The 12,961-nt window shown below is 43.0% G+C and overlaps 1 protein-coding gene across 1 annotated transcript in view; it reads right to left on the reverse strand.

Moving 5' to 3' along the window:
- LOC143286742 (uncharacterized) overlaps nucleotides 1-11,207 on the reverse strand; it is a 45,910-nt gene extending 34,703 nt beyond the window's left edge. The window contains exons 1-7 of the mRNA XM_076594466.1: nucleotides 11,116-11,207; nucleotides 8,633-8,840; nucleotides 6,207-6,330; nucleotides 4,130-4,240; nucleotides 3,061-3,168; nucleotides 2,265-2,396; nucleotides 423-455 (exon numbers count right to left, since the gene is read on the reverse strand). Coding sequence (XP_076450581.1) covers nucleotides 423-455; nucleotides 2,265-2,396; nucleotides 3,061-3,168; nucleotides 4,130-4,240; nucleotides 6,207-6,330; nucleotides 8,633-8,805 — 681 coding nt within the window. The 5' untranslated portion in view covers nucleotides 8,806-8,840; nucleotides 11,116-11,207. The remainder of the gene's footprint in view (nucleotides 1-422; nucleotides 456-2,264; nucleotides 2,397-3,060; nucleotides 3,169-4,129; nucleotides 4,241-6,206; nucleotides 6,331-8,632; nucleotides 8,841-11,115) is intronic.
- Between the last annotated feature and the right edge of the window lie 1,754 nt (nucleotides 11,208-12,961).

Below are 12,961 nucleotides of genomic sequence, written 5' to 3' on the forward strand. Positions count from 1 at the left end.
TCACACAGAAAAAGAACTTTGCTACATAGCAAAAAAGCTTGTTAAAACAATTTTGTGTTGAAAGCAAATATAGCCACCAACACACACAATGTTTATTTCAAACACCTTTCATATCAAAGCTTTAAAAATACACTCCTTACACAAACAAAATACTTGTAAATACACTTTTAATTTTGTCGCAACATATAACCAGCAACACACCAACTGTTTATTTCAAACAGCTTTGATGATACTAAAGCTTAAAAATATACCTGTTACACACACAAACAAAAAAAAACAAACAAACTTGTCAGGACACTTTTGCTTTTATAGCGACATATAATCACCAACAAACACAATGTTTATTTCAAACAGCTGTGATGTTAAAGGCTTACAAATGTATCTGTTACACAAACAAACAGAAAACTTGTAAAGACACTTACATAGCAGTAGAGGTTCCTTCCCTCCACCGTTTTCTGAAAGATTTCAGAAAGATAGATTATCAGGCATTTCAGACTGTGTGTGTGTGTGTGCAAGAGTGTGTGTGTGTGTGTATGCACGCATGCATGTATGCATGCATGTGTGTGCATATATAAAGTGAGCAGGAAATTAAAACCTGACGGGCGCAATAGCCAAGTGGTTAAAGCGTTGGACTGTCAATCTGAGGGTTCCGGGTTCGAATCACGGTGACAGCGCCTGGTGGGTAAAGGGTGGAGATTTTTACGATCTCCCAGGTCAACATATGTGCAGACCTGCTAGTGCCTGAACCCCCTTCGTGTGTATATGCAAGCAGAAGATCAAATACGCACATTAAAGATCCTGTAATCAGCGTTCTGTGGGTTATGGAAACAAGAACATACCCAGCATGCACCCCTCCGAAAACGGAGTATGGCTGCCTACATGGCGGGGTAAAAACGGTCATACACGTAAAAGCCCACTCGTGTGCATATGAGTGAACATGGGAGTTGCAGCCCACGAACGCAGAAGAAGAAGAAAAACCTACCAGATGTTCTATTAACAATGTATGACTGTGCACCAGACTAACTACTCTACCCCACAACTGCATGCCTGCTACAACTCCCCAGGACCATCACTACAGGAGACCACTGCATAAAAGTCAGTGCTGTTAACTCAAATCAATGGAGAACTGTCAAACAAAGCTTCGTTTTCATGCTTCCAGTAATCTATAAACTGTTCAGTTCAGAATGTGAACTGTACCAAGAAAGAATAAACCAAATTAGAATTGTGTGTTGTATGTTGGTCCACAGAGGAAGTAATCATAGTACGAGTTAACTTGTACCTGGAGCAGAATAAGTTGAGCACTATAAATAAAAATTTCCATCAATCATCATCACCATCACAGTCAACACTACCACGAAGACACCAGCCACTGTGGTGAAGTGGTTAGCGTCGCGGACTGACGGCTGGGAGGACGCGGGTTCGAATCCCAGCAGAGGTGGGTTTTTCGGCCCGTGGCTGGCTCCTACCCAGAGTTGAGTGTGCTGTGGGCTTAAACGGGGAGACTGGGACCACACAGTCGAGTGTCATCCGCTTCAAGGATGCGTCTTTGGGTGTGTTGCTGCAAGTGTCTGTATCTCTCGGGCCTGGTTAACACCGGGATATCATTATGACAGGAAGCGTAGAGTACAGCCTTGTCATGCAGTCCCAAACCAAAATGGACCTTCATAGCAACACTGTCATCCTCATCGTCATCCTCCTCCTTCATCATCATCAATAAAAACAAAACAGTGTCAAAGTCTGTGGCCTTCCACGCCCTACTCTCATGGTGACCTCAGTTTCGATACCGCTCCACTTCCGTGCTTGGGGTGAGTCCTGTCAATGTCGTCAGTGTCGGTAGATTTATGGGGGGCTGTTGTTTGAGGGACATGGTGGCAGTCTCCACTCTGGGAGGGACGCTCACTCAGTCTGGCTCTGCGACTAAGCCATTATTGTCGTTAGTAGGGGGCTTAGTAGGTGGTGTCCTAAGTACGTTAAATCAGAACAGGCACCACTGAACACCACCGAAGTGACTCAGCAGCAGTGCAGGGTCTCCTCTGGTGCGTGGCCTCCTGGCGACCTAACATTGGTGGTTCCCTGTGGACTGCCGACGCTGGAACTGCGACGGACAAACCCAGGGTGTGGCCGTGTATGGGGGAATCTAAATGAGCGGCGTGGGAGTAATGCCACTGAAACAGTGCAGATGATGGGGCAGCAAAAAAAACCACCAAAAAACAAACAACAACAAAAAAAAAACCAACAAAAAACACTACCACGAAGACATTCACCTTGAGTTGTGTGTTGACCATCTCCAGAATACACTGATCAGGGGTGGGGTACCGGCCTGGGTCCAGCTTCTTTTTCTTGAAGTTCTTCATGAAATCCGCTCTGGGAAACTTGACCCACTCTTCGTCTGGCTCCTGTGAATCACAGTTTAAATTTCATGTTATGTGTACAATATGTGGTCCATCAACATTTTACTTTTGTGTGTTTATGGATTTTGTGTGTGCTGTTTTTTTTAGCTTCCAGGCAGATTTGTTAGTGTGTGTGTGTGTGTGTGTGTGTGTGTGTGTGTGTGTGTGTGTGTGTGTGTGTGTGTGTGTGTTTGTGTGAGAGAGAGAGAGAGAGTGAAAGAGAGAGAGAGAGAGATGTACTTTTTTTTTAAATGCTGTAAATGATATATGGGTGGTGAATCGTTTTATCTCATGATTATAATCATACCTTTGAAATGTTACATATTTGTTTTTACTGTAAAAGCGTGGTGGACCTGCTCTTGAAAGCAGGGAACCGCACTATGTAAAGCCTTCACATTATCATTATATCATCATAACACTGCATGATAATCAGTCACGTCCAACTGTTGTCCTGACTATCTGGACTACAGTTTGATTATAGTGGAGAGTGTCTTGCCCTTGTTACATCCCCCACTCTCTGAGCCAAGAGGGCTTTAGGCCAGTCGGTGCTAGGATGGTTCCCAAAGGCCAGCCAGCACCCTGGGCTGCAGCTGTAAGAACCATAGTTCTACATCTGCAGTTTGTTTTTCTTTTCCCGAATACATGATATAACAAGAGAGGCATCACTTACATTGTCTGCAATCTTTTCCTCTACGACAGAAGACGCCCCGAATCCAGACAGTAAAGATTTCTTGGCCTTGGATTTCTTCTTCTTCTTTGGAGGAGGATCAGGTGTCCACTGGAGAAAAAAGAAAGTAATGTCACAACATAGGCATCAAAACATACACGTCTTTTAGTATGCTGTTGCAACATAGTGACCTTTAAAAATAATTACAACAATAACAATAGTACATTCATCTTGAGCTTTCAACCCTAAATATGTCAGTCAAATACAATGCACACAAGAACACACACACACAAGAACACACACACACACACACACACACACACACACACACACACACACACACACACACCTGGAGGACATAGATGTGGATAAATAAAATACAGGTATGGAATGGAGTGCCTTAGTTACCTAAAGAATGCTCAAGTTTTCTGACCAAACACTGCAGGTATCTGTTGTTTCTCTCCTCGTGGTTGATGCCAGGTTTCAGCTTCAGTTTCTCAAGGAGGCGTCACTGCGTTCAGACAAATCCATATACGCTACACCACATCTGCTAGGCAGATGCCTGACAGCAGCATTACCCAACGTGCTTGTCATGCCTTGTGTGCATGTTTTGATATATGTGTACCTATCAGAGTGCATTTTCTTTTTACATAATTTAGCCAGAAGACAACACTCTCGTTGCCATGGGTTCTTTTTCTGTGCGCCAAGTGCATGCTGCACACGGGACCTCAGTTTATCGTCTCATCCAAAAGACTGAACGCTCAGTTTGATTTTTCAGTCAATCTTGGGAGAAAGGGTGAGAGTAAGAGCGGGATTCTAACCCACATCCTCACGGACTCTCTGTACTGGCAGCTGAGCGTCTTACCCATTCTGCCACCTTCCACCAGGATACATCATTAGAGTACAACTCCGTCAAGCAGTCCGAGAAATAAATGGACCCTCATGGCAACAACAGCATCCTCATACGCACCCATCATCATCAAATTAAGGAAAACAAAAATGTTCCAAATTCTAGGATACAAAGAAAAAAAAACCCCAGAAGGAAGTAGAAAGTAAGAGAGAAGACACAGACCTTGAACATGACCTGACTGATGACGTCCATGTCCTCGTGTTGCAGGAACTCCAGGCGTTCCCACACAAACCAGATGTCATGACTGATCAGTCTCCACAGCAAGTCAAACACCTGGCACACCGCAACGCACACTCACATTAACCCCTTGTCTGCTGAGCCCTGCTGTAAGGAGATCAGTGAGGCGTGAGTTTGAAGAAGTGCAGTTACAACTATTTGTGTGTTTATCAATGGTGCAACTGATTCTGCTGAACAAAGAACAATGCAGTCCCCAGAGGAAGAAGCTCAGGTAAAAGAATGGTGACTGACATCCTGACCTGCAAGCTCTGTCTGATCTCTTCAAAGTGACAGCCCTTCACTGACATCCTGACCTGCAAGCTCTGTCTGATCTCTTCAAAGTGACAGCCCTTCACTGACATCCTGACCTGCAAGCTCTGATCTCTTCAAAGTGACAGCCCTTCACTGACATCCTGACCTGTAAGCTCTGTCTTATCTCTTCAAAGTGACAGCCCTTCACTGACATCCTGACCTGTAAGCTCTGTCTTATCTCTTCAAAGTGACAGCCCTTCACTGACATCCTGACCTGCAAGCTCTGTCTGATCTCTTCAAAGTGACAGCCCTTCACTGACATCCTGACCTGCAAGCTCTGTCTGATCTCTTCAAAGTGACAGCCCTTCACTGACATCCTGACCTGTAAGCTCTGTCTTATCTCTTCAAAGTGACAGCCCTTCACTGACATCCTGACCTGTAAGCTCTGTCTTATCTCTTCAAAGTGACAGCCCTTCACTGACATCCTGACCTGCAAGCTCTGTCTGATCTCTTCAAAGTGACAGCCCTTCACTGACATCCTGACCTGCAAGCTCTGTCTGATCTCTTCAAAGTGACAGCCCTTCACTGACATCCTGACCTGTAAGCTCTGTCTTATCTCTTCAAAGTGACAGCCCTTCACTGACATCCTGACCTGTAAGCTCTGTCTGATCTCTTCAAAGTGACAGCCCTTCACTGACATCCTGACCTGCAAGCTCTGTCTGATCTCTTCAAAGTGACAGCCCTTCACTGACATCCTGACGCATAAGCTCTGTCTTATCTCTTCAAAGTGACAGCCCTTCACTGACATCCTGACCTGTAAGCTCTGTCTGATATCTTCAACGTGACAGCCCTTCACTGACATCCTGACCCATAAGCTCTGTCTTATCTCTTCAAAGTGACAGCCCTTCACAGACATCCTGACCTGCAAGCTCTGTCTGATTTCTTCAAAGTGGCAGCCCTTCACTGACATCCTGACCTGCAAACTCTGTCTTATCTCTTCAAAGTGGCAGCCCTTCACTGACATCCTGACCTGTAAGCTCTGTTGTTCTAGTTACCTTTGACGTTTGACCCCTCACTTTCTCATTCTTTTCCCTATATTCCATCACGGTCCCCATCTTGAATAAAGGACTGTGAAAATACAGGAAGCCTTGACTGATGTGGTGAGAGGACCCTATCCAACTGGTCACACTTGTAGAGCATGATGAGTCACAATCATTTTGTGAAGCAGGAGTGAACGCATCAATCAGTCTTTTCATTTCCCACTCAAGTGAATTATACCATGCAACAATTATTCGTTAATTCAAACCAACATGCTTTACTAGATTACTGTCCATCAACAAATTACAAAGACAAAAACCCAATGATGGTGAACATTTGTCCTCTAGCACTGCATCTATGCTAAAATGACAATAGAAAGACAAGTTTTTTTCATCTCTATCTGTTCAGGCATTTGTGTTTAAAAAACCAACAACATAGTGAAAAAATGAAGACTCTAATACACAGGCATAAATGCATACTAAAACACACACACACAAAACACCTTCTCCCCCCCCCTCCCCCCCGCATCCCCTCCATCAATTTACTCTCATCAAATATCACTTAAAAAGGAAAGACATTAAACTGAAGACTACTACTACTACTACTGCCCCCCCCACACCCCCTCACACATATATACACATACACACACACTCTCACATTCTCTCTCTCTCTCTCTCTCATACACACACACACACACACACACACACACACACACACACAGAGAAAAACTGACATGATCAGCACTGCGCATGGCAAACATCCTGGCATCGACGTGCGTGTCAGAGGGCAGCACCCCACACTTCTTGAGTTCCTCCAGCACCCAGTCAACTCTGGTCTGACACTGCTGCTGGGACAGTCTGAACACCGGCAAACCAACACTTCAACTCATGTTGTAACATATTCAGGTGTAAGGCCCTGCAGTCTTTCATGGCCATCGGGGCTGTGAATTTATATCCACTGTGTCTTGACAGGTGTGAACAGCCCAGTGGTTAAAGCGTTGGACCTCCAATTTGAGGGTCCTGCGTGTTCACATCTTGGTAATAACGCCTGGTGGGTAGAGGGTGGAGATTTTTTCCGATCTCCCAGGTATTTGTATTTGTATTTCTTTTTATCACAACAGATTTCTCTGTGTGAAATTCAGGCTGCTCTCCCCAGGGAGAGCACGTCGCTACACTACAGCACCACCCTTTTTTTTTTGTATTTTTTCCTGCGTGCAGTTTTATTTGTTTTTCCTATCGCAGTGGATTTTTCTACAGAATTTTGCCAGGAACAACCCTTTTGTTGCCGTGGGTTCTTTTACATGCGCTAAGTGCATGCTGCACACGGGACCTCGGTTTATCGTCTCATCCGAGTGACTAGCGTCCAGACCACCACTCAAGGTCTAGTGGAGGGGGAGAAAATATCGGCGGCTGAGCCGTGATTCGAACCAGCGCGCTCAGATTCTCTCACTTCCTAGGCGGACGCGTCACCTCTAGGCCATCACTCCACATATGTGCAGACCTGCTTGTGCTTGAACCCTCTTCGTGTGTATACGCAAACAGAAGATCAAATACGTGTGTTAAAGATCCTGTAATCCATGTCAGCATTTGGTGGGTTATGGAAACAGAACATACCCAGCACCCACACCCTTGAAAACGGCTGCCTATATGGCGGGGTAAGGGTAAATGAACGAAACGGTCATACACATAAAATGTTACATGTCTGTATGAGTGTGCATGTGTGTGTAACTGAAACCTGATTGAATGACTCAGGAAACAAATGATGAGCGCCCAAATGGCAGCTGTCAGTCGGCTCTACCTAGGTAGGCAGCCTGTTGTGTGAATGACACTGTGATTGTAAAACACTTTGAGCTTGGTCTCCGACTGAGAATAGGCGCTATATAAGAACTCATGTCATCATCATCATCATCTTTCATGACCATCAGTGCTGTGAATACATATTCACTGTGTCTGTGGACTCGGCATTGGAAGGCAAGGCCCAATCCTCTCCTTCCGCCTCTTTTAACCCTCCCCATCCAAAATCAGGTATCCATTCACATCTGGATGGAGTGTGGAAAATGGGTAAAGTGCCTTTCCCCAGGGGACACACCACCGTGTCAAACCCCGACATCATGGATATTACTTTAACTGGAGATTTTTTTTTTTTTTGTCAGAGGGAAGGAAGGAGAACAGGAGAGTTCAATTTTTAAACTGTGCATAGATAGCAACTGTAAACCCATGAAATCCTCTCTATTATTCAACATATCTATCAATTTTCTTTTAATTTTTCAGTTAGCTCTGTACAGCACTGAGCTTCCAGTCCAAATGCTGTTTTTCTGTTTGTTGTTGGGTTGTTTTTTTTAGGGGTTTTTCCTGTATCATCGACTGTACTGTTTCAGTGGCATCACTCCCACACTGCTCATTCCCAGTCCCCATACATGGCCATACACGGATTCATCTGTCACAGCCCCAGTGCTGGCAGTCCACAGATGATTATTGACGTTAGGTCACCAGGAACAAAGTTAACATATTGTGCAGTTTGAATAACAAAGACATCCAACAAAAAAACTGGCATTTTTTGCTGCTAATCTCAATGTGTTGCAATTCTGGTAGTGTCAGTGTAGTGTTGGGTAGGCTCTTTCTCACTGCCCATCTCCCAACTTCAATTTCTCGTCTCTCTATTCTTCAGCTTACCCATCCAGGCTGGTAACTAACTTGATTTTCTAGTCTCCCTATTCTTCAGCTTACCCATCCATGACCGTAACTAACTTGATTTTCTAGTCTCCCTATTCTTCAGCTTACCCATCCATGCCGTTAACTAACTTGATTTTCTAGTCTCCCTATTCTTCAGCTTACCCATCCATGCCGTTAACTAACTTGATTTTCTAGTCTCCCTATTCTTCAGCTTACCCATCCAGGCTGGTAACTAACTTCAATTCCTAGTCTCTCGATTCTTAAACTTCCTCATCCATGACCGTAACTAACTTGATTTTCTAGTCTCCCTATTCTTCAGTTTACCCATCCAGGCTGGTAACTAACTTCAATTCCTAGTCTCTCGATTCTTAAACTTCCTCATCCATGACCGTAACTAACTTGATTTTCTTAGTCTCCCTATTCTTCAGCTTACCCATCCATGACCGTAACTAACTTGATTTTCTAGTCTCCTAATGCCCTGACTTACCCATCCATGCTTTCCAGCCTGCGGAGGTCCCTGCCAGTGATGCTCTCCACCAGGTACTTCATGCTGGTCCCACTCAGCAGGTCCATCAGCACGTTGTTCATCAGCTGGTTGTAGGGCATCAGCCGCAGGTTCACCCATGCTGTCAGCCCGCGGATCCGTGTCCGCATCGACATGACTGCTTCTTTCTTCTCGCCTGCTCTCTTTTACACTGTTTCAAAACACATGCAGTAGACACATGCTTAAGCGCATACATAAATTTATGCATTCATATACATGCATGGATGGATGCATGCATGCATACACCACACACACATGCCGAGATACACCGATACACATTCCCTCTCTTTCATCCACTACCTCTCTTCTTTCTGTCTAATAAAAATTGTGTATAGACATTAAACGCAAGATTTCACACACACACACACACACTTACACAAACACACACAGGAAGCACACACACACAAGTAAGTGAAATTTTCGTAGTATGTATGATGAAAATATTCAGAATTAAGTGGAAAACAAAATCTATTATGTTACTTAAACTTTTGAACAAAATGTCTGTACAATTCTTTTCTTTTTTAAATGCATGAACAAAACTCCAGCTACCAAAGAAATGGATTAATCCCTCTACGATAATACTCACCTAAAGAAAGCCTGAATTCCACATTGTAACATCTATTTCTCATTAATAAAAACATAATATAGTCACCACACACACACACACACACGTTTACCCAAATGCACATACATGTAGACACCAACACACCAAAAGACAATGCACAAACATAGATATGCAAACATATTTAAAGAAGAGAGAAAGGGGGGCAAACATATTCGAAGAAGAGAGAAAGAGGGGCTGGGAGAGTTTGAGTATGAGAAGGAACAGACAGGGACAAATATGCGCAGAAACAGAGAAAAGAGATGGTCTGATTAATCATGGCAGACTGACAAAGATTGGAGATTAAATCTTATCAACCCTTTCACCGCCACTGGTGACAACTTGATTAGACACTCCTTCTTCTTCTTCTTCCGTTAAGTCTCCTCAATCAACAGGCTGATTATTATGAGACTGTGAAATGGGGGATCTGCTTAAAAAAACAACAACAACAAAAACCTACTCTGCTTCCTATTTCTATAGCATGGGATTACTCTCATTCATACCACAAAGTGACACCCCCACCCCTAACTTACCTACTCACTAGCCTACACAAAAAACAAAACAAAAAAAACAAAAAGAAGTAAAAGCTAAGTGCAGAGCTACCTGCAGGCTACCATGGTCGCCCTTCATCCAGTACTATGGACCACCATAGATGACTTTTGTCGACATCATGGGGTTATGTCAAAAGGACCGTTTTTCAAATTGTAAAACAGCTTTAACTGCTACAACCAGTTTCCTGCACATGAGCACAATGACCCCCTGACCGAGTTTTAAGTGTATTGTGTTGTTGTCCATTGTTTTGTTTGGACATACAGTACAGTACAGTACAGTACAGAATTTGGGACTTTTTTTTTTTTTTTTTTTTTAAAGCCTTTTGGCTTTTCAACGCCCCTTCTTAATATAGGAATAGTTTAGGGTTGTGTACATGCGTATGAAATTTTTTTAATGTTCATTCATCAAAATCGAATAGTTTTATTAATGATTTAGAGTCACTGTCTAGAAGATTCTTGAACTGGTCAATAGTTTTAGCTGTTTTTGCTGAATTACTCAGTGCATTCCATCCTTTAACTGCTCTAAAAAGAAAACTTACGAATATTTGTTCTACAAAATTGTGTGAAAAGGTTAGTATTTGAACTTCTGGTAACATGGAGTTTGTTAGTAGAAAAGAAGGTGCAGGGGTCAGTGTTAACCATTTTATTAATTATCTTGAATACTTGTATCATGTCTCCTCTATATCTTCTGTATTTTTGTGAATGCAAGTTTAGTTGTCTGAAACGGTTTTGGTAGTCCAAATCTCTTAACTCTGGTATCATTTTAGTTGCTCTCTTTTGCAGCTGTTCAACTGCTTTAGACTGTCTTATTAGTCTGGGATGCCAAATTATATTACCATATTCCAAAATTGGTCGAACAATAGTTTTATAGAGTGCATTGTGTATAAAATATTTGGTGCTGGGGGGTGTTTTTCACTAAGAAACGTGGCGTTGGAAGAGTTAATGTTCAACAGTTTATCAACTTCCACACCAACTATTTCCACTCGATCTTGACATGTTGGACGTCAACCATGACCAAAATATCACATATAGAAACATTTGAACAGTATTTTGGCCAAAAAATAAAAATAAAATGGGACAAGTTGTAGAATTTTTTAACAATTTTTAAGAACAAGCATGATATTGACGATTGTCAGTTTCACTCTTTCACAGTGGATGAGATATTTCGATATTTTCTGTGAAAAAAAAAAAAGTTTGACGGAAAATTACTAATCACGTTACGAATTACGTTACGATGTAAACCCCATTTGAAATTAATTCTAGGCCATCCTTACTCTGTTATCTTTGAAGAAATGGTGGGTAAGAAACACACACACCTCAGAACACACTACACACTCATCGGTTAGCCGCCATTTGTAAACAAGACGTAGCCACAGATTCAACCAAGGGAGATCACTGACCCATGAAGAACTGCGACCTCGGTGGCTCAGTTGATCAGCCAATAATACGATATTGTGTCACAGTTTTTGACGAGGGAAATCTTGTCTTTCCGGTTTTCTCTCCCCTTCATTGCAAGTTTGTTTTAAAGAGATTGAGACAAAAAACAAACAAAACAAAAAAAAATAAAAAATCCGGAAAGAATGTGATGTTACTGTTTCTTCTTCTTCTTCTTATATTATTATTACTACTACTACCTTTTTTCTATATTATAATTATTATTTATTTATTCATTTATTTATTTATTTATTTATCTTTTTTCTTTTCTTTTTTTCTCAAGGCCTGACTAAGCGTGTTGGGTTACGCTGCTGGTCAGGCATCTGCTTGGCAGATGTGGTGTAGCGTATATGGTTTTGTCCGAACGCAGTGACGCCTCCTTGAGCTACTGAAACTGAAACAAACTAAGTAACCGGTGATTAAAAACAATGGGAATCAGTATCAGTATCTCAAGGAGGCCTTCACTGCGTTCGGTCAAATCCATATACGCTACACCACATCTGCCAACTGAAGCAGATACCTGACCAGCAGCGTAACCCAACGCGCTTAGTCAGGCCTTGGGAATCAACAACTGACAAAAAATTTGACGGGCGCAATAGCCGAGTGGTTAAAGCGTTGGACTTTCAATCTGAGGGTCCCGGGTTCGAACCACGGTAACGGCGCCTGGTGGGTAAAGGGTGGAGATTTTTCCGATCTCCCAGGTCAACATATGTGCAGACCTGCTAGTGCCTGAACCCCCTTCGTGTGTATAAGCATGCAGAAGATCAAATACGCACGTTAAAGATCCTGTAACCCATGTCAGTGATCGGTGGGTTATGAAGACACGAAAATACCCAGCCTGCATGAACCACGACAGAGTCATCGGCAAGTCGATGTTGGTCGTGTAACGGAAAGAAGAAGAAATTCGACCCAGAAAATGACGATTAGGGAGTAAGAAGGAATCACACACACTGTCACGCTCTATAAGAGCGGACTAGAAACCCCCACCCAGCCCAGCACTAACACCCAGACAACACGAACAGACTAAAATAATTCATGGTTTACATCCATTTATTCAGTCACACACAGAACGTGCCAAATAAAACTTACCACAATCCCAGCCACAACAACTGATACACTATGACAACAGAATGGATAAATAACCCACACAAAAAGACAGAGCTGGAAGACACGTCCGTCCAGCGAAAAAAAAACACAACAGTCTGCTGAATGTTGTGCACTCAGGACAGTTGATAAAGAAAACCTGAAACACTCTGCACAACACCAGATGATAAAAAACCCAAAAAACAAACGATGACGTGGACAACGAAGACTGAAGAAAACGACGATGAAAGCAGGTACACGATGACAGTGACAAGAAGAGGGCAGCGAGGGAAAACTGCAAACAGACCACTGCCGCACCAATGCTACCCGGCCGGCACAGGTGGAAGGACAAATGGCACAGGAAGTGGAATGCTGCAAACTGCATCAATTCCATTACTCTTCTGGAAGGATTACCCCTGCCCCCCCCCTCCCCCCCCCCCCCCCCCCTCAATGAACACACAAGACAAACTGATAAACAAAAGCTTTAACCACACTGAAACAGCAGTATAAAATATCACTATAAAATTCCGTTCAACAGCTCCCTAACTTCACATTCACTAGTCAACACATTTTCTGAAAGATATTGTACATAGGACGTTGAAA

Source organism: Babylonia areolata, chromosome 10 (genome assembly GCF_041734735.1).
Source record: "Babylonia areolata isolate BAREFJ2019XMU chromosome 10, ASM4173473v1, whole genome shotgun sequence".
In the NCBI taxonomy this organism is placed as follows: domain Eukaryota; kingdom Metazoa; phylum Mollusca; class Gastropoda; order Neogastropoda; family Buccinidae; genus Babylonia; species Babylonia areolata.